Source organism: Enhydra lutris, unplaced genomic scaffold (genome assembly GCF_002288905.1).
Source record: "Enhydra lutris kenyoni isolate GAN:26980312 unplaced genomic scaffold, ASM228890v2 scaffoldscaffold20, whole genome shotgun sequence".
NCBI classification, from domain to species: Eukaryota; Metazoa; Chordata; class Mammalia; order Carnivora; family Mustelidae; genus Enhydra; species Enhydra lutris.
In genome coordinates, this window is record NW_019154104.1 from 18,648,132 (window position 1) to 18,670,316 (window position 22,185).

General features: G+C 53.4%; 1 protein-coding gene across 2 annotated transcripts in view; it reads right to left on the reverse strand.

Moving 5' to 3' along the window:
* Positions 1 to 6,880: 6,880 nt before the first annotated feature.
* The window catches only part of LOC111148585 (Jun dimerization protein 2), a 38,406-nt gene continuing 23,101 nt past the window's right edge, over positions 6,881 to 22,185 (reverse strand). For both annotated transcript variants that reach the window (XM_022505276.1, XM_022505277.1), the window contains 2 exons: positions 15,217 to 15,321; positions 6,881 to 8,017 (listed from right to left, as the gene is read on the reverse strand). In XM_022505276.1, the coding sequence (XP_022360984.1) occupies positions 7,832 to 8,017; positions 15,217 to 15,321 (291 nt within the window). In that variant the 3' untranslated portion in view covers positions 6,881 to 7,831. The remainder of the gene's footprint in view (positions 8,018 to 15,216; positions 15,322 to 22,185) is intronic.

The following is a 22,185-nucleotide window of genomic DNA, read 5'->3' on the forward strand; positions in this document are numbered from 1 at the left end:
AAGTGGTTGTTCTGGGCCAGGTCCATATGTCCTGAGTGTCTCTGGACAGGGCACAACCAAGAGGATCCCAAGGCCAGTATGGGCTGGTGTAGCTGGCCTTGGTCCATCCAATAAGGCCATCTAGAACATGCTGGATTGTACCAGAAAGAAGCTGGAGGTAGACAGTCTCTTGGGCCTGCGGAGAGCACTTCCTATGGATAAATCTGCTCAGTTTGCCCTCAGGCTATAGACTATCAGACTGAAGCTGGCCTGTGCTGGCAAGGGGAGAAGATCTGAACACAAAAACTTAGAGGTTTTGCTTTCCTCTTAAACTGGACCTTCTAAGGAACAGATGGAGAACGGAGATTTACAAGGACACAGGGCCATTTCTTACCTGATAAGGAGCACGAAAGTTCCAGGCCCGCAGGAAGGCAAGGAAAGCTAATCCTCGTGGATACATTTCACGGGGACCATGGGAGACAATACATAAGGTTTTATTTTAATTTTTCATGGGTTGCACATTCACAACAGCCAGCATCTTATGCACCGTGGAAACCTCCAGACCCCTGCGTGAGCCAGGTGATATGATGGCAGAGCCTATGGGGACATGTCCCATGGTGGCAGATCCCTCTGCACCACAGCCTGAGCTCCTAAAGAGCCCCACTCCAGACTGGCAGCTTTCCAAGTCACTGTGAAAGGGGTCAGAGCAGTACTGCCTTTTTTTTTTTTTTTTTAAAGATTTTATTTACTTATATGTCAGAGAGTGAGAGAGTACAAGCAGGGGGAGCGGCAGGCAGAGGGAGAAGCAGGCTCCCCACTGAGCAGGGAACCCAACGCAGGCTCAATCCCAGGAGCCCGGGATCGTGACCCCAGCCGAAGGCAGACACTTGACCCACTGAGCCGCCCAGCCATCCCACGAGCAGTATTCCTAAGTAAGGTATATATGCTGCCTCCAAAACCCAAAGAGGTCCCTTAGGCCCTGAGCCCCTTTCTCAGCGGTGGGGTGCAAGGTGCGATTACCTGTCCTTTATCTTGAAGGGGGTGCTTTGGAACGCCGGGGCACAGGACCACTAAAAACTCCACCCACGCGGCAGGTGCCCAAACACTCATGGGGCTTCTTTCCCATGGGCTGGTTCTCGCGCGCCTTCCTGGGGCATCCAGAGCGCGGGCCACGTCCTGCTCTGCGGGTCCTATTAGCATCAGGCCCTGATTATAAGGCCTGCAGTTGAATTCTGTGGAAGGGCAGAAAGATCAAAACTCTGGCAAATCATATTCCGATGGGGAGCTGGAGAGTTAGTATAGCACCCGCCCCGCCCCCCCAACCTGGCCAGACAGTGAATGCTATTTCTGCCTTCCTTGCAGTAAAAGTGAGCTGTTTTTGATTCTCCTTAGTGATGGGAATTAAGAAGAAAGCATCTACCAATCATTAGCTGCTTACCGGACGCCAGAGGCTGGACCATCTGTTGGAACAGCGCTAACCCATCAAACACGCAGCAGTGACTCGAAGTACCAGGAGCCCACCGCTGCCCGGCACAATCCATGGGGTCTCCCCCGCCCCGCCCCCGCCTGGAATGAGTCCCGCGGGAAAAGGATAGAGCCCGCCCCCATTTCCTTTCATCCCGGGAGTGATCGATGGGGGCGCTGTTCTCCGCAGCTGCTCTTGGCACGTACCCATCACTTCGGATTCACGCAGGTGAATGGAGGGGGCAGTTTGAAGCATTTTGGCTCAGGTTCTCCTATCAAAACCCTCCTATCGGTCAGGCTCTGGGTAGAGAGCTACGGGGAGGGTCTGTGGGCGCACTGAACCCACTGACAGGCAGACTCTGGCCCGAATACCCTTGACCTCCTGGCTTCACTAAACCAGTCTCTAGCCAGGAGAGCATCTCTCCCTTCAAATATTCCAACATCAACATCATCTCATACCCGGAGTTTTAATGGGGATGTGGGATGCAGTGGTGCTCAAAAGATGTGAGAATTCCACCTTCCTCACTGTCTAGATACCCTTTGGGAAGTTTCCTGAATGTTTTATTAAGTAATGCAGGGTCTTCCTCAAGGGGACCCAGCCTACCCTGCAGTCAGTGGGTTCTGGCTCTGTGAAATGACTTAGATCGAGAAAGGGATGAGGGCCTTGCTGTCCATGATGCCGGTTAATTGCCTTCTCCTGACTTATACCATTCTGGAACTCGGTAATCCCGACTGATATTAGGGAGCCCCAGTTTTATGGCAGCATCTTCTGTCAACCCTGACATGTTCAGAGCTTCTCTAGGATGCTAGTGGCCCCTCTCCAGTAGCTCATCATTGCACTAATGAGCATTCCTCTGGCCCTCCTGAGGACCATGGTCCAGGTCATGGGGACTCCAGTCTCATATAACAAATCCATGCGAACATGGCCTCCTCCCTGAACCTTCTGACCCCTTCGCTGAGTCTCTGCCAGTGCTGTTTCAGGATCTCCACTTCCCATACTGTGGGTTCATGGCGTGAGGAAGCTTCGAGGAGCAATACTTGCAATCGTTCCCAGTGCCAGTGCCATGGCTTTGAGCCCAGAGTCACAGCTGAGTGCTCCCATGCACGGGGCTCCCCTTCCCAGACTGATATCCAGGCCCTGCTGGTACAACACCCTCGAAGCACCTCATCCCCATATGCCTCCCTTGTGCCTGTGAATCCATATCACCCAGGTCTCGCAGATCCTTCGACAAACAGGTGATTTCCTTATGGGGCAGCGACTGTATTTCTCCTACTCGGACTGTCCTGACACATGATCCTCTCTCTCTGGTGATCATGAGTGCGGCGGAGGTGGGTCCTGAGGATGACCACCGTGCTGCAGGGCACCTGCTTCGAGAGCAATCTGCCGCAGGTAAGGGGCAGGGAGCTGCTTCTGCCAGTCCAGAGGGTTCAAGGGATTCTAGGATTTCAAGAGTCACATTTACCCAAACGGTAAATGGGTTTCAGCTCTCAAGGTCCTACCTTTTTCCCTTTAGCATACTGACTTCGATATGGAAACATTTTCAAGGTTAGACACTCATTCTCTTTAATGAGTCTGCCACCTTTGGAGTTAGATTCTGGGCCTGGTTCTCAGCACTGTGTCCTGGGACTAGAAGAACCAAACATCTCCTTAAATACTGCTGAGGATGTCTTCTGGTTTTGTGCATGTCTTGACTTTATGGTTGGCCAAACTAAGTTTTGCATCTTTTTCCCCCAAGACTTCCAACACAGTTAATAAAAGAGAACCCACTCAAACTCCATACCTTAGTCTCGTACCATACAGATGCCACAGATAACCACTTCCCTTCCCACCCGTATCACATCGCAATCCACACAGGAGACAACCGAGTAACTGTGATGCTTCTATAGGCCAGGGATTCTCTCCATCCCACTTACTGTCCCTGCCATCTGGCTGGCAAGTGAATCCCTCCATATATCCCATCCTGCGGGTCTGATTTCTAGGGCTACTTCTGATGCCAGCTCTTTTCACCTGGGTTCCCCCTGAGACCAATGCTTGTGCTCAGGTTCTTTATTTGGGAAGTGATCCCAGGGAACAGAGTAGTGAAACAGGGCAGGAAAGAAAACCAATATAAAAACACATACTAAGTTGGGCCAGCTCTGCGGGTCACTTCTACAGGACTTGCTTAATCTTACAAAACCTTTTGAGGAAGCTTAGGAAACACATCCCAGAACTCTCCACCTGGACACTCTCTACCTGGAGGATGAAAGGGAAAAGAATTTATCCATTGTTCCCTCCCCCCAGCTAGTCAATGGAGGACCTACAGGCACTGACTCCCCTGAATTTCCAGGTTGCATATATATAAGTGCGGAGGGGATCACCGGAGTCTCCCAGGACAGGAAGTGGGGAGTGCAGGGCATGCCTGGGGCAGGGGTGGGGAGGGCACAATCAGCTTGCACCTGTGTGAGGTTGTCCACACCTGCTCAGACCCAGTCATGCAATAGAATTAGAGTTTGAGGATTTTAAATGGGGCACAATAGGTGCCCAGGACCATCCACCCATATAAGGACCAACCCGCAGAACTGCAGAGGCTGATGCTTCAATGTTAATTTCACTGCAGGTGGTCCAAGCATTAGGACTCCACTTGTTTCTTCAGGAATTGTCCCCAGAGCAGTATAGAAACCAAACAAGAAACTCAGTGACATATTTAGGTTTTTTAAGCTAAAACAGTATGCCCAGCTTAATTAATATTGTCATTAGCCATAACAAGCTCTTCCCAAAGAAAGATGATTTGCCAGTATGGAGAAGTTCATTCCAAAATTATAGAAATGTAATATACAGGAGTAAGACTGGTGTCAATCTCATTACTTTATGCTCAGTCACACCTGACGTGAATAACTGTGTCTGTGTATCTGCCTGTGTGTCTGTGTGTTGTGCACAGCTGTACCTGTCTGTGTCTATACTGTATCACGCACATCTGTGAGTGTATCTGTGAGCTTGTGTGTCTGTGTGTATGGTGCTTGTGTGTTGACCATCAGCTCCGTGCCAAGCACAGTGCTAGGCATGAGGGATGCCCTGAGTAGAGACTCTATTCTCATAACACTTAGATGCAAGACAGCCTAACTTGCCAGGGAGAAGGAGAGACATAAGAACCTCCAACTCTTAAATTATTGTTGCAGGAGGCGAAGTTATGGCCTCCCAGGGACAGAACCTGTGAATATGTTATGTTACATGGCAAGGGGGAGTTGCGTATAGAATTAAAGCTGCTAATCAGTTGACCTTAAAATAAGATTGTCCTTATTATCCAGGTGGGCCCAATATAATCAACACCAATCCTTAAAGGATGGAAGAGGGAAGGCAGAGGAGTCGTGTCAGAGTGATTCGATGTGACAGAGACTCAGCCAGCCACTGCTGGCTTTAGAGAGGGAGAGGGCCACGAGCCAAGGAATGTGGGCAGCCTCCATAAACCGGGAAGGGCAAGAAAACAGATTCCCGCCCCCCACCAGAGCCTGCAAATGGAACGCATGCCAGCTGACACCTGGAATTTAACCCAGTGAGACCCATTTTGGACTTCCGATCTCCAGAACTTTAAGACATTAAAATCTGTATTGCCTTAAGCCACTAAATCTGTGGTGATTCCTTAGGGCAACAACAAGAAATGAACATGCCTGTGGAAACGGTATTCAGCTCTTTAAAATACCTCCCCCTCTCTCTGCTTCGAGCCTTAACTTAAAGGTGCGGTGGATTACATTTTACCTCGGGTTGGGATGAAAAGTCAGCATTTAAGGAGAAACACGTATGCCTTTCATTGCGCAGTTTGCAGAGAGCAGGGACCAGAACCCAGTGAAAGCAGCAGATCAACACTCCCCAAGGTGCCCTCACTCCTGGGCTTGGCCTTACTGACTACAAGGGCCACCCTAAACAAATCACACCCTTTGAATGATCTCTCTCTCCCAAATTCCATTAAATTTGCATCAATTCAAAGAGCACTTGCTGGAACTCCACTGTAATTTCAGATTTTGTATTTTATTTCCTGAGTTTGCTGTGGAAGGAATGGAAAAACAAAACCTGTTTGTGCTGTGGCAAGTTTTCTTTTATTATGAAATACACCAAGCATACAGAAGAATGTGACGATATCACTCCCCTCTGACAAATTCTAACATTATTCTATATTTGATTCCGGTTTTTTAAAATAAATGAAATATTACACGTACAGTTGAAACCCAGTGTCCTTCTTAGCCTTGCAGATGCTGCCTTCGGCCCCCTCTCTCCCCTCCCCACAGGAGCGCTCCCCATTACTGATTTTGATATTTGATTTTGAGAGCAGTCCTGTGCATGCTTTTATAACTCTACTATCCAGTTCTGTGTGTACCCATAAAAAGTAAAGCATCAGTTTACATGTTCAGGAAGATTGCATACATGGTAGACTGCATATAACCTCTTGCAAATTGCCGTCCTCTCTGGCTTAACACTGTCTTCCTGAGATTTATCCGCACCGACACCTGTAGTTCTGATTCATTCTTTTTAGCTGCTGAATAATATTTGATTCTATAAAAATACAATTTGTTTATCTGCTCTTCTCTTCACATGTATTTAGGCTGTTTGTAGTTTCTCTATTACAAACAGAACTTCAGTGACACCTTGTCCATTTCCTCGGGCCCCTGTGCTCGAGTTCCTCCAGGGCACAGACTTAGGAGGGAAATTGCTGGGTCAAAGGATGCGTTTCCGGTTGGCATCACCGGTAATTGCCAAATTGCTTTGCACAGGAGTCACACCGATTTCCCACTAGTGGCCTCTGTAAGTTCCCTTTAATTCGTATCCTGACCGACACATACTGGTTTCTGCCCATCTGATTGCTAATGGGTCTTGACCTTCTTTGGGGTTGCATGATTGATTCTCACAGCAACTCTGGGCGGAGGCCTTATTTATGACCACCTGGCAGGAAGGCACGGGGAAGCCCAGGGAGGGGATGAGGAGCTCAACACCGATGACTGTGGCCATGCAGGAGCCAAATGAACCTAGGAATCGTGAATCCCAGCATTTGTCGCTAGAGGAGCTGAATACAGAACACAAACTCTGCAGCCACCTTTCGAGAACAGAAGATAGGAAATCATTGGCACTAGGTCATAAGTAACAACTATCCACACTGGCAGAGAACACGATAATTGTCATTTTATGGTGACTGCTCAGCTCCTTGGAGACTGGCTGGCACACACAGGGTATGCACTCGGGACACGCGCAGAGGAAAGAAACTAAGGAAGTACTGCAGAGTTCTTGAACCTCTCTGAGTCTCGACTTCCGCATCTGTAAAATGGGCACATAAACACTTACCTGGGAGGGCTGTGGTGAAAACCAAGGGCCCACAGCAGATGCTCCAAATATCCCCTGATACCATACACCGGGAGGCCCCCCCGAGCGTGGCTGCACCCCACTCCCTAGGCAGACACCACAAGAGGCAGCTGAGTAGGTAAGAGTAACGTTTACTGAGCAATAAAGGACTGAGTACTATGAAGGGTTTACCAGGATGGAAATGCACCCCACGCCTGCCCCGGCCACCCCCAACACCCAGAGACAACTACAGTACTTAGGGTTACACACAATGGCCATAACTGCTGGATATCTGCTCGTAACAAACAAACCATAGCATATTTATACTATATCACATCGAGTGATTATAGAAATCCATATATATATTGCTTGTATAAAATCTTTTTTTTTTTTGTAAAAAATATTAAAAAAAAAAAAAAGAAAGTATAAAAAAACATGTGCAGTTGAAAGCCCTGCCAGCACAGCCAGTCTGTAAACATTCGGTGAGTATGTGCTTTGGAAGGGCGCCCGCGCCTCGTGCCCGCAGCAAACTCCGGCAGGGCTGCGGAGGGTGCGTCGCGGCTGCCGTTCCCAGCGGGACCCACGCTGGACCCTGGTGGCCTCGCAGCAGGGTCGGGAGGCAGGGCCGGGGGCAGGCAGGCTGCAGTTGGTCTCTGAGTTCCATGCCCAGCCACATTTCGTTTGCAACTCAAGGCTCTTCCTGGCTGCTCCGAGGTCCCTCCGCGGGCACCCAGTGGAGAGGCCAGAGCGGCACCCCAGGCCATTCGCTGGGGTGTCTCTCTGGCCAGGGGTCTCTGTCCTGCCTCCTTCGAGCTGGGCCCCAGGCACGGCAGCTCCATCCGAGGGTCTACTTTGGTCTCAGCGCTTGGTCCTTCTGGTTTCGTCAGCCCGTTCTTCCCCTTGTGTGGCTGATCGGAGTTTCACAAAAAAAGAAAAGCCCGGCCAGCGCTGGCTGGGCTGAGCCTCGTTGTCAAGTTTGTCATGCAGCAAGGAAGGGCCCTCTGGGAGCCCTGGTTCTCTCCCCTCTTCCCAAATCCTCCTCCTCGTCCTCCTCGTCCTCCTCCTCCTGCTCCCAGCCCATGGTCACTTCTTCTCTAGCTGCTCGAGCAGCGGGTTGCCTTCAGACTCAGGGGTCTTGACGCTGTCCGTCCGGACAATGCAGGTGGGGCGGTGCCGGTTCAGCATCAGAATGAGCTGCTGTCGCTCCTGCTTCAGCTCCTCGATCTGGGTCTTCAGCTCCGCGTTCATGAGTTCCAGCCGCTCAGATTCCTGGAACAGAGACGGGGCTGTCAGCTCTCGCTGGGGACCAGCTCTACCTGGGGAGGTACAAGGCATCCCCGGCTGGCCTCTGCCTGTCTTCTGCCTGTCACATTCCCACTGGAGGAAGCGTTGGGCCCCTGGGGTAAGTGATTTTCTGCAGCAGTGCCCGTCACAGTGGTGACACGGGCCGGGGTCAACGTGGGATGAACCCAGGTTATATTCCGGGGACCAGCCCATCTCTGGTCGCACCTCCCTCCCCTCACTCAGTGCACTCCAGCCACAGCGACTTCCTTGTTATCACTCAGATATGCCAACACGCTCCCGCCTCCTGGCCCTTGCCCCAGAAACAAAGGGTGGGAGAAGAATAAGGGCCCAGGGGCACTACAGCAGGGGCAAGAAGGGTCCAGAGGGGGTGAGACGTGGCCCACAGTTGGCAGTGCGGTGGCGAAGTGCTTAGATGTGTGATGTGTAACTGTACGTTGGGGCCAGTGGGATCCCCGAGCCCAGTGGGGTCATGTCATTCCTCCTAAAACATGGGTTTTCTGATTATTAGCCCCAAATCATTTAAACAGCCTCTTCTTTATCCTCTGTTATCTAGAAGTTTTGCCCATTGGGAGGCACTCAGCTGCCATCCTTCTGGATCCAAAATAAAGTTTCACATCTCAAGTGAGATTCCCAGTGAACTTCCAGCTTAGCTGGAGTCCCTTTTTCCAAGGAAAAGGAGCCATGCTGGCCATTTGATTTTGGGGGCGTTCACCTGTTCGGAGTGTGGATAGGTGATGAGCATATATACCAATTCAAGGCTTGGGGGTCAAAACAGTAAAGACTGGAAAGCTCCTGAATGATGTTTATGGGACTATGTCTGAAAACCGGCAACCAGTTCGAGAGCTACAATTTACTCAAGGGCCGGTGACGTTTTCGCCCACTGGTTCTCAACTAGGAGTGGTTCTGCCAACCGGGAGACATTTGGATGATGACTGGGGACGTTTTTGGTTGTCACAACTGGGGAGGGGGTTGCTGTTGGCATCGAGTGGGTAAAGGCTGGGGGGGATGGCCCCACAAGAAGAACCATCTAGACAGAATGTCCACAGCTGAGGCTGAACAACCTGTAGCAGGCAAAGGACAAGCTGTGGTTGCGGTTGCGTGTGCGACAACTGAGCTGGGTGATGCCAGCCTGGGTCCAGGGGCTGGCCCCTCTGCCCGGCGGGGCCAGGCTGAGCAGCCTCCTTTGGGGGGCCTTCGGGGGGTGCCCACACACATCCCAGGGCTGCTGACTGTCTCCCACCCGCTGGCCTGCCTGAACTGTCCTTGCGCTGGTCTCTCAGGTCACAGCATGGGAGCCCAGGCAGCTCAGACGGCCAAGACGCACAGGCCTCGTGACCAGACACTGGGGAAGAACAGCCTCGAAAGAGGAAAAAAATGCTCAGGGGGAAAATATTAAAAACCAGCTATGGTGTTTTTTGGTTCAACAGGATGAAGCACGGCGGGGAGGCTGGCCCTGTCCCCTGTTCTCAGAATTCCAAGAGAAATCATCTCTGGGAGCCGGGAGAGAGCCCACGTGAAACCATGAGTCCATGACCCATCAGTTGGGGTCACGTAGGTGCTAATCTTGGGTGCCTGCTCACTGGGTCTAATGAGCTCGTGACCTTGGGGACTTCTCGCAAACCCTCTGACCGTCTGGTTCCCCTGAGCCAAGGTTTTAGCTCCAAGTTTGAGTCCTCGGAGGCTCTGTCTCTAGAAGTGTCTGCTCAAACACCCACCAGCATTTGTGAGGACTTGCAGGTACAATGAATGTCTTGGGGACCAGGACCCACACAGCGGGGAAGAGCTTACTATGGGCCCATCAGGGCTGCAGGGCTTAGAAGACCTTCCAAGAGGCCTAATGGCTAGGTCTGGCCTCAGGTTTAAAAAACGGTTGAGTTGAGAGGGTCGGTTGGTGTGGAGGAGAGGGGACATCAGGAAGGGAGCCCTGAGTGAACACGGACACAGACACGGGAAATAAGCTAAAGATGTGTTTAGGAGATGAGATCTTCCACTGTGACCATAGGTCACTTTAGGACAGAAGGGCAGAGAGCCTTCTGGAAGGTGAATTTAGAGCCACATAAGACAAAGCTTCAGGGTTTGGAATCAGAGTCTAGAGCAAGTTTCCTCACTACCCTGAGTCTTTGTTATCTTAAATATAAAAGATGATGCTTGTGGGGGATTAAAGGAACTCAGGGAAAGCACTTGTCAACTGAAAGGTTAGGGTGGCTTAAGGAGGAGGCTCAACTTTAAGTGTTGAGCAAGGGCCTCTGAAGAGACAGAAGGAGAAGAGGAGTAGGATGGTTCAGAGAAGCCTGGCAGGCCCAGGTGACTGGATCTGGAGAATGAGAGAGGTTGCCTGGGGGAGGGTCCAAGGACTGCGGTGGGGGACAGGGCTGCTGTTTGGGGGTGGCAAGGAAGCTGCTGGGTTGCGCGTGAGTGGACGTTAAAAGTGGACGTGCGAGGTCCGGTGTCAGACACGCCACAATCCGCACCACGCCTCCCCACCTCCTCGACCGCGCGTCGGACCAACGTCATGGACAAACATCTGTGCCACACAGAAACCCAAGTAGGCATGTGGCTTCACACATTCATTCATCACTGGAACGGCACTGCGTTCTGTTGGTTTTAAAATCTTAGAATATATCGTGGACCATCCCAAACTCTGACCGGCCGACTGTCGGAACACAACTAAGTGCTTTGTAGTTTTATTTCCTTCTGTTTTATGGGGTGGTGCTATGTCTTTATTTATTGGGAAAGTAGAAGCTGAGTTCAGAAGAACCTTTTTTTTATTTTTTTAACCACGATTGTAGAAGTTGTCTGTGGTTTTATAACAGCAACTACCTGGTCTGTTTTCCTAATTAATTAAGAAACGTGGGCTAGGATCGTCACATGTTAATTACGAAGCAAATAACTTTGCTTGCGTTTTTGTTTGTTGTTTTGCCTTCTGGTAGATATTTATTGCCCTAGAGAAAATGAAACCATTTGTTGTTTTAGAATAGAATTAGTGCAAGTGAATGAACATTGTCTCTTCCACTGTGCTCAGCAAAGGCCGGAGAAAAGATACAGGTGAGGGGCTGGGTGTTCTGGCTTTTCATCCTGGCTGTGGCTTCTTGGCCAAGTCAATTCCTTTCTTGGGACTTCCATCTCCTCCCAGAAAATAAAATGATTGGCCCAGGGGACTTTCAGCATTAAGATTCTCTGATTTTATCTTTTTTTTTCCCCAAAGATTTTATTTATTTATTTGACAGACAGAGATCACAAGTAGGCAGAGAGGCAGGCATAGAGAGAGGGGGAAGCAGGCTCCCTGCTGAGCAGAGAGCCTGATGCGGGGCTCGATCCGAGGACCCTGAGATCATGACCTGAGCCGAAGGCAGAGGCTTAACCCACTGAGCCACCTAGGCGCCCCTCTGATTTTATTTTTTAAAAAATAGTTACCCTAATGCACTTAAAGTAGAGTTCTGCTTCCTAACTTTTTTGGTAAGTATTGGGAAGAAGGCTGGTATGGCCCCTCCTGAGCCCAAAAGACCTGTCTGAATTAAAATCCCAACTCTGCCACTTGAGCTATGTCCCTGTGAACCAGACCCCAATTTCCCTGAGCCCGGCAACCCGAACAGCGTGCTGTCAGGAAAGGAAGCCCCAGGCTCTAAGTCCCGCCTCAGCTGCTGTGGGGTCTTGAGCAAACTTCCAGCTCTCTGAGGCTCCGAATCCTCGCTGGAGAGTGGGGGCTACCTCACCACCTTCAGGGTCGTGAGATGGAGCCCCATGTTGGGCTCTGTGCTCCGTGGGGAGTCTGCTTAGGATTCTCTCCCTCTGCCCCTTCTCTCTCTCTCTCTCTCTCTCTCTCAAATGATAAATAAATCTTTTTAAAAATAATAAATGAGGGCTCCTGGGTGGCTCAGTGGGTTAAGCCTCTGCCTTCGGCTCAGGTCATGATCTCAGGGTCCTGGGATCGAGGCCCGCATCGGGCTCTCTGCTCAGCGGGGAGCCTGCTTTCTCCTCTCTCTCTATGCCTGCCTCTCTGCCTACTTGTGATCTCTCTCTCTCTGTTTCAAATAAATAAATAAATAAAATCTTTAAAAAAAAATCTTAAAAAAAATAATAAATGAATAAATGGCAAGAGAATTCCTCAGGTCTGTGGGCACTGGCCATCAACACAGCCATCTGCGTCTGTGTCTTAAACCTCACACCCAACTCTGTTTCCGAGGCCAGAGGGGAAGAGAGGAGCACGGGAGGAGACCGGGACTGGGCTGGGTCCAGACAGGCCTGCCCAGACCTCCCTCCCAGACCCCAAGGCCACCAGGAACACCTCCACAGTCAGGTAACTGGCCTTCTCACTGCCCCAATCCCTGTTCCACACTGCAGCCGGAGGGATCTTTCCAAGGCCTGTCTCTCTCCAACGGAAACCTTGCATTGCTCTCCATGACTGCATAATCCATCATCATAACAGGGACACTTGTGAGAGTGAAAGCGGGAGTTATTGATAAATAGGCCAGGACCAGAGGCATAAAACGGATTGCCCTAGACTGTGCAGCACAGAGGATGATCCTACATTGCGGGGACTGGGGGCTGCCTGTCCCTCCATTCTCCCCCTTGTACTCTACATTGTAGCTACAGCTACACTGACATGTTTTTCAATTCCGTAATCACATCCTTAAACACCTCCTGCCTCTAGCCTTTGCTTGCACTGTTTCTGCTAAGCCCCTCCATGCTGTCCTTCATCTCATTAGCTCCTGTGCCTCTTTTATGTCTCGATAAGCAATCTTTCCTCAGCGGGGGCTAGGCTAGGACCTCGCGGCATGTTCTATCAGCCCGCCCGGCTTGCCCAATACCCGACGCAGCGCGTATGGCCAGTCCCCACTCCCATCTGCTGTCCCATGCAGACGTCACCTGCTTGTCTGCTCTGCAGCGGGTACTCACTACACTCTGCATGGGAGGAGGGAGGGATGGAGAGCTGGAGGCAGGGATGGATGGATAAACAAAGGGATAAATGAATTGCAGCTCTAACACTGGCTAGCAGTGTGACTTTGGGAAAGTAATGTGACCTCTTCTGAGCTCTAGGTCAATCTCTACAATGGGGATAACCAATGTTTATCTTACTGGAATGTTATAAGATTAAAGGAGGCATGTGAGATGTCTGCATACAGTAGGTGCTCAGCAAATGTTCCTGGAATGTGAAGGACAGCTAGCAGCATTCATCGGGCGCCCTTCACTGCACCAGTGTGTGTTCACTTGGCATATCTTGCCTGCTAACAGGCTGACAAGCCCTGGAAGGCGGGCATCTGGTGTGAGACTTCTCCACTCCCTGCTATGCCCCGCCCAGCTCTTCAGGCACTCAGGGCTGGAAAGGAGGTGAGGAACCCTCCATCCATCTTCGGGCCTGTGGGAGACCTGTGCCTTGGAACCTTCTTGAAAACTTCCAGCCCAGTGTTGGTCTACCATCTCTTCCAAGAAGGCTCCCCAGCTCTTGGAGTCTAACTCCGACCTGTCACGGCCATTTGCCTACCTCAGATACTCACAGCCTACTGGTGTACACATGGCCCCATGCTATCTACACCTGTGACCTTGGATTTTCTCTCGGCTTGTTGCAAGCATGAGAAGAAACCCATATCTTCCTCAGCATCAGAGAAAACCGAGGCCATGTGAGCCTTCTGTCTCCAGCTCCCACAGGAGAGACTATGTCTGCTCCTTCCTATATGTCCCCCATGGCAGCTGGCACAGTGCTAGGAACTTAGTACATGTCTAAAAATGTCTGTCAATGAATCAACGACTGAGTGAAAGAATGAACACACGGATGGGGCGCCTGGGTGGCTCAGTGGGTTAAAGCCTCTGCCTTCGGCTCAGGTCATGATCCTGGGGTCCTGGGATTGAGCCCCACATTGGGCTTTCTGCTCAGCAGGGAGCCTGCTTCCTCCTCACTCTCTGCCTGCTTCTCTGCCTACTTGTGATCTCTGTCCATCAAATAAATAAAAATCTTAAAAAAAAAAAAAAGAATGAACACAAAGATGAATGAATGAATGAATTAGAGCTAGCAGAGTGTTAAGAACAAATGCTTTGAAGTAGCCTCAGGCTTGAATCTCAGTTCTACCACTCAGCTGCTGAGGGTCCTGGGCAAGTAACTTAACCTCACTGTGCCCTAGTTTCCCCATCTGTAGAGAGATGATAATGCAGGCACCAACCTCACACAGTTATCATGCCAACGAAGAGATAATACACTCACAGGACTCGGCACACTGCCCGACTTTACAAATGTTAGCAACGGCTGCTACCTGCTGCATCCCACAGAACAGAGCCGGACCCACGGATACTGATGTTACTATCATTACCTGGTAATGAACAAGCGATCCAGGGTAGGACGCTGGAGACTACCAGCCTGGACTGATGAGCATTCCTGGTCATGTCCCTCCACCGATATCTATCATTTTTGAGACGTAGCAAAGGCTTAAGAGCTGGGACTCTGGTTGGGGGCTGGGGAGTGGTTTGGAGAACAAACACCCTGCTTGGCACGGTCCATGTGAGAGGGTCAGGACCCGCTTTGAGGGCCTGGGCGGGGGGTGGGGGAAGGTGACCCCCTCTGGTGGTCTTCACGCATGCAGAGCTGGGTCGGACCCCAAGGTCCCTGGGGGCAGAGGCTTGGGGGTCCCCCTGGTGGGGAGGGGAGGCTGAGGCCAGCCAGGTGAGATGCGGGGCTGGAAGAGCCCCCTGCAGCTCAGGGTGCCAAGTGCCTCTCTGGTGCTAGGAGACTCCAGGTGCCAGGAACACCACTCCCAGCTCAGCGGCTGTCGCCTACATCTTTAGCATACGCCCTAGACGACTTTGGCAGCCACCAGGGTTTCGAAATGAGTAGGCACCGTCCTAGGCCATGTGGGTCAATCAGCACCAGGTCTGATCTCATAGAGGGGACTTGGCTCCTCCCAGCTTCTCTGGTCTTCCGGGGATCTGGCTGGTCGGGATCTGAGGCCAGTGGCCCTGGGTCGTCTTGGGTTGGGGAAGGGGCACTGGCTGGGAGGCAGGGAAGAACCAAGGGGTAGCGGCCGTGGGGACAGATGCCAGCAGGTCCACCTCGATCCCAAAGGCTGTGGGGACAGATGCCAGCAGGTCCACCTCGATCCCACAGGCTTTGGCGATAAGCTCACTCTGAAGAAGGAGACGGGTGCCCTGGCCCCCCCCACCCTCACCCCACTCACCCGCTGCAGAAACTCTGTCCGCTCCTTCTTCTTGTTCCGGCATCGGGCTGCTGCCACTTTGTTCTTCTCCCGTCGTCTTTTCCTCCGTTCCTCTTCTTCATCTAGCTGTGAGGGCACAGAGCCGCGGTCAGATGGGGAGGCAGGCCTGGAGGACAGCGTCCCTCCTGACACACACAGACATATGGACCGCCCCCTCCTAACTCACGTCTCGGCAGAACGTGAGCCGTCCCTGCCTGCCAGCCCGCGGCTTCCCGGCTGGTGGGATGGAAACATCTCCCAGCCAGCCCACGGGTCCTTCTGGAGCAGGTGGGCAAACCTGGGAGGGGTCAGTGGCCCGGGAGAGCAGGGTGGTCGGGTTCTGCCAGAGTTCAGGAGGCTCCGAGCCTGGCAAGTCTACTCACACAGAAGTCTCTTGCCCAGCCCAAGCCTACTGGGCACTATTTTCCAGGCCAGTGGTTCCCAGGCACTTCCTTTAAAAAATGCCTTGGGCATGAACACAGATTTCACATTCTACTCCCACGCACTTCCACCTCCCCGGGCTACCCTCCCTCCTGGTCCTTCCAGAGGCTCCCATCTACCTCCTGGTGCTCCCAAACAGACTCCCCAGTCTCCTCACCCAGCTCTGATTCTTTTCCTGTCTTCTGCACACTCCTCCCCTGACACCTACCTATACCCCAGGATCCCAGGGCTCCCCAGAGTACCCTGCGCTGGACACAAGCAGAGGAGCTTCCTAAATCTCCAGCTTGGCTTGCTTCTCCCCCGGGACACCTTAGAAAGTTCCTCACGCATAAAACAGGGCCCATTAAGGGAAGGTAGCAATTCACAGCCCACCAACCCTGACTTTCAATGGAAGTTGCAGGTTCTGTTGTTTTCCTTAGTAATAACAACAAGAGCTGCTCTCCCATGCCTTTTTGTTAAATGCTTCCCACACGGGTCATGCTATCCTCACAATCAATGAGGAAGGTCCTGTTGCTGACCCATTTTACAGTTGGTGGGACTGAGGCCCACGGCCATCCAACTAAGAAATGGCAGGGTTGGGATTTCAACTCGGATTTCTCTGACTTCAACCTTCCTGCTCTTGACTGACCACAGGCCCCACACAGCCCCATCAGGATCAGTTTGATGCGGTGCCTCTCGCTGCCTGTTAGCTACACGGAGGATCTGGAGGACACACGGGACCAGCTGGGCAGGGGACAGCCTAGAGTCAGAGGCCACTAGAGAAGTCGCTGGATTGCTCTGGGCTTGCCAACTCTCTCACTTCTCGAGCCAGTGGGGGTGAATCTGGCAGCCTGAGGCCTGGAACAAGGTCTCAGCCCACAGGGCTCCAGGCCAGGAAAATAAACAGCCTCTCTCCGTGCACTCCCGGCATGCTCTAGGAGCTGAGGACCCAGAGCCTGGCCGGAGACCAGCACCCACGGCCATCAGCACAGGCCCCGGTGAGGCAGCCCTTTCTCCTTCTCCACCACCTCTGAGCTTTTCCCTGACCCACGCCCACCCCTCCTGGGAGGCTGGCGGGAGAGGCTCCTTGTCAACACCGCCACACCCAAGCACCTCCCAGCCCCTTGGCCTCCTTTGAAACAGAACCAGAAGTGACAGCCCCTTTGGCTGACCTGCATCTGGGAAAATAGAAACCCGGACAAAACTGATTCCACCCAACCCCAACCTCACCCCCAGCACCGCAGAGGTAACCGTGACGACAGGCAGAGGGAAGGAACTGGAGGAAGTGGCTGGCAGTGCAACCTCCCCTCGGCCAGGAGGGTTTGCCCACAAACTGCCAAGCCAAGGGTGTGCAACCCCGGCAGAGTGCGGGGCTCGCGGGGCTCGTGGGGCTCGCGGGGCCAGGGCAAGCTGGGGTCCTGGCAGGGAAACCACTTCCCAGGAGATACAAGCTCTGTCCTCCAAGACCCCGCTCCCCACCCCAGACCTGCACAGAGCCAGACGCAAACGGAAGCTGCTCCTGCCACAGATTCGAAGGGGCTCAGTGCTGGGCATTTAAGAGCTCAGCTGGGCCAGGCTGATGCCCACAGGGGGGCTGCTCCAGCCATCATGGATGTCCCGCCTCATCCACCCCCTCCAGCCATCACCCTCTCTCCAAATGTCCCCCCTTCTCCAAGCCAGCTGGGCCCTCCTGAGATGACCTTCCTTTCCTCCTTGAACTCTTACTCGACCTTCAAGAGCAAATGTCACCTCTCCCAGGAAGGCTCTTCTGACTCCCCAGAAAGAATTAACTGCTTTGTGCGGCCACAGCACTGAGTACCCCACTGTAAGAGTCTCTCTCACGTCCTGTCATATTTGTCCTCCCCGCTAGGCTGAAGGATGGGGGGACCTGAGCAGCCCCAACACCTGGCCAGAACACGGCGCTTCATACGGGCTCAGCAAATGTTAGTCAAATGAATGAAATAAAAGATACCAGGGAAAGACGGCACAGCCTTGGATTCTAGAATTATAAAAGCGATTTATTGCCTGTGTTTGTCTCTGCATTAGCCTTTCCCCGGTGCTAGTAAGGAGCCCTTTCCACCAGGGTTGGCCTCTTCGGTCTGCCTGCAGGAGGCCAGCAAAGCTTGGGGGTTCAGTCCTGTCTTCCCCAGAAGCACGTGGACCACAGAGCCTCGATCCGGGGCAGGCCCCTGATGTGTACAGCGGGTCTGCACAAATCCTGAATAGGCCCGGACACAGTCTGGGCTGGGCAGTGAAGCTTAACCCCTGCTAAAGTCCCACGGCCCCCCAGTAGCCTCCAAGCCCACCCCCCAGGCCTCTCCTGCACCCCTGCTCTCTCTCAGCTGACAACTCCCAATAAAGCCAGAAATGGCCCGAAGCCCCACGACCACACCTCCCCCAAGGACACCCCCCCACAGCATCTTCCCCAAATCCTCCTGCCGCTACACAAGAGCCCTCCGGGAACATTTGGAAAACAGCAGCTGAAGTCCTGCCAAAAATAAGAGGGGAGCTGGGCAGTGCCCTCAGCCTTCTCTTCCCCACGGGCACTCTGTGTCCCCTGCCTGGGCCAGAAGGGAGACGGCCCTGCACCACTGCCACGGCCTCCACCCTCCTCCCAGCCTTCCCTCCCCACAGGTCAAGGCTACTTCCCGCGGCTCCGATGTGCCCCAGGGTCCCTCAAGCACTTGGCCAGGAGCCGGTGAGGCAGCAGACACAGTTCAGCTCTCCAAAACCGGAACCCCAAAACGGGGCATGATGATTTGTTTTCTGCAGATACAGCTGGAATTTACGAGAATATTTAAGAGGGAGGCAGCTGGACACATTTAAAGATCCAGGAGATGGGTGCCTGTTCTCAAAGTGAGCTCCGGCTCTCCCCAGTTCCCAGCAAGGCCCAGGGCAAAGCTGTCGGTGTTCTGGGGTGAGAAGAGAGGGTACCCTTGTGCCACCCTTCCCACTGGAGGGACAGACTAGGGGACCCATAGCCGAGAGGGTCCTCCTGCCAGGCAGTCCCTCCTCAGAGAGGCTGTTCTCAGAGCTCTGCTGTGGGGCTGGGGGACATGAGCCCCTGACCACGGCTGACTGGACGCAATGTGATCAGCTGACCAGGCTGGGCTGCGTTCACTCCTGGAAATCAGAAATCTGAAATCGGGCTGCTGGGCCGGGGGGGGGGCAGCCAGCTTCAGCCCCGGGGCCCTGAGAAGCAGAAAGACCAGGCTGCTGATGTTCGGAGACGAGCAGAAACCAAATACCCTGTGTCGGGACAGAGACAAACACTCAACCAGAGAGGGGTGTTGGGGAGACAAAAAGAGGGAGTGGGTCACAGAGAGGAAGCGGGGCCAGGCCCCCGGGCGCGGCCAGAGAGGCGCCCAGGACACGCAGCGAAGGAGGCGCTCACTCTCGAGCTCACACAGGCCCAGGGCCGGCGCCCGAGACTGACTGCCTCCTTCAGCGGCCTCTTGCAGGGTATCCTGTTTGCCTCACCCGGTCCAGGCCCTGAGAGAGAGTCCGTCTCTCCCGACATAGAAGGTGACGACAGAGATGGAGAGGAAAGGGAGAAACACAGAGACAGAGAGGCAGAGCCTTTAGAAAGAGGAACACAGAGGCACGAACAGAGGTCGGCGGTTCATTCAGGCCGAGAGGACAGATAGCACATGCGGAGAATCCTCTGGATTCCACCCCTGGAGGGGCCCTTGGGTCCTGCCCCTTGGGTCCCTGATGCATACCTCTGAAACTACCCTGAAAAATTCCTCTTGTGGCCTGGAGGGAGTTTGAGAAGGTTTCCACCTCTGGGACACCAGGGTCTCTTCCTTAGGAAATCAGGTGATGCCAGATAATAATGGAGGAGCAGAAGGTGTCCCCCAGGGATTCGGGATGTGGGGGAATCTCTGCTACCCAGGAGCCATGCTTCTAGAACGCTGAGAATATGGCAGAGCTGGGACGCAGAAGGACTTGAGCAAACAGAGGTGGGTCACCTCAGCAGGCATCAAATCCTTGGGCCTAGAAGTCCCAGCAGGCTAATCGGTCTCAGGAGACCATCTAGGACAGTCCTGTTACCCTCCCCCATTTTTACAGATGAGAAAACAAAGATATCAAGGCTGCCTGGGGGGCAGGGATGGCTTCGAATCCAGGCCTTTTGGCCTCAGGGCCCAAGCGCCTCCGGCTCTTTGAAGGGCTGGTGGTCTCTGTCACGGCCCCCCTGTCCTTTCAGCTCGCTCTGCTGGAGACCGGACTGTAAAGCTTCTGGCTCTGAGGGCCATGACTATGTTGTTCTCTTTCCGATTTGGGTCTTTTAAAATAAATACAATTCATTGCACAAGGAACGCTGGATGGGTCCCATCCAAGCTGACCGGCTTTGAGGAGGGGCCCCCCGCCACTCCCCTCTCGCAGGCCATGTGGCTTTCACGTGGTGGCAACCTTCACCCAGACTTGACTTTGAATTCTGATATTTCATAAGCATTTCCAAAAATATATCTGGCAGGGCCCACAAAGAGATAGGACAAGAAAGAGTGATGACGCTGTGTAACCTGGGGCACCGGACATAGGGCCTCTCTCCTGCGGACGGAGCAATGAAGGCGAGAGCAGTCAGGCAGGCGACGAGTAGGATTGGGCGGGGAGGGGACCAGAACAAGCCCCCAACACTCGCCAGAGGGCCGGAGGTCTGAGAAGCCATGTTGTGCGCTAGGAACCATAGCACGGACAGAGAGAAGCAGGCCGAGTGGAGACTCAGGGCATCAGGGCGGTTAACCTGGCCTTCAGGGCCTCCGAGGCCTGTGTGCTCCTAGGCAAGTCTGGAGCCCAGACTTGAGCCCAGACATGGTCTCTCTGAGCCTCTGCGTCTCCCCGTGCAAGGAAAGCACTGAGCACTACAGCCCAAGCTTGTAACAAGGACTGAGTTCTAGTCCAGAGCCTGGGACACAGGAAGTGTCCGCCACATGCCAGATCTCGGGCCTGCCTTCCCAGGTGTGGTAGGGAGACAGTGCTGGCACAGCCTGGGGCACACCCCCCCCATGTGGCGGAATCTGGCACAGGAGACCCAAGGGGGGGGACGTGGAGGGAGGGAGGCTTGGGGGTGCTTCAAGGCACACAAGCTGTCCTTAGCAGCCCTACAGCCTCCACATTAAGCCCCAGCCGGGCACACTAGGGTCCCACCCCCCCACAGGAGCCACACAGCACGGAGGAGCCACATTTCAACACCAGGGACCCACGAGCACCCTGGGAAGTAAACACCCAAATACCAAACATACCAGACATTCCCCCACATAAACAGGACTTCGCTGAGCCCGGCTGCGGTTCCTCGCCACTCCCCTGTCCAGCCACGCATCCACACACAGAGCAGGGCAGTTTAGGGGCAAGACCTCTGCAAGCCAGCAGGGCCAGGCCCACAACCCTCCTCCTCCACAATTCCTCCTCCCCGGGGGGAGGAATGAGGAAACCCCGGGGGCCTCCATCCAACACCCTGGCTGACCCCCCCACCCCCACCCCGCAGGGGCCAAGCCCCCCTTCCCATCAGCATCTCTCCAGAGCCGGAGCCGCTGGAAACCTTCTGCCCTCCTCTCCTGTCTTCTCCAGCAAGCCTCCCCCTCTCTCAACGGCCGTAGTCTGGATGTCAGCTGTGAAATCCTGGGCAGGGCCGTAAGAGAAAATTCAAGCCAAATGGTCAGTCTAAGGCTCGAGTTGCAAACTCAAGTCACCTCCAGGGGCCAAGCAAGGAACCATTAGTAAGGGAGGAGGGCTGGATGGGGCTGGGGTCTGCAGACAGGAACACCCCAGCTGGCCCCACACCGGCCACATGGCCTCAGCATGGACAGATCTTCCAAGTTTTCAAGGCTTGCTGAAAATATGAGTTTTTAAGTAAAATCTTCCAGTTTTCAAAGTTGGCAACAAATTCCATCTTGAAAAGAACACTTTAAGGGCTGAACTTGTGTGGGCAGCTGATTTAAGGACCCCCAGCAGGCGACAGACCCCGGCAGGGTGGGTCCTCAGACACTTGGCTCTAGTCACCGAGATGTCCCCCTCCATGACCGTGGGCCAATCAGTTTATCTCTCCCGTCCTCTGGCTCATCTTTAACAAACACAATATCGCCTACTTCTTGCTAACCTTCAAACACCTTTCTTTGCAAGGGGGGTTTTAGGGGCTTCATCTCACAGGCAAGGAAACAAGGCAAAGGTCAGCCCAAGGTTGCCAAGCCAGGAGCAGACAGGGCTCCGAATCCATGACGTCACCGCTGCCTTCTGACAGGGGCTGGAGTCAAATCTCCCGCAGGCGGCAGCCAGCTCTGACGTCCCTGGGTTTTTACTCACCCAACCTTCAAGAGCAGTGTTGGTCTGACTGAGGGGAGAGGGAGGAGGATGTGGGAAGGACACCTTTTCCCTTTTAAAACGTTTCAGAAATAGTCACTTCACAGATTCTTAGAGCCAGAAAGGGGAAACCCCTAAGCCAACCCCTGCATTTTATAGATGAGAAGACTGAGTCCCAGAGAAGGGAGTGGATTCCTCCAAGGCTCAAGCTCGAGGGTAGGGCCTGGGTCCTCA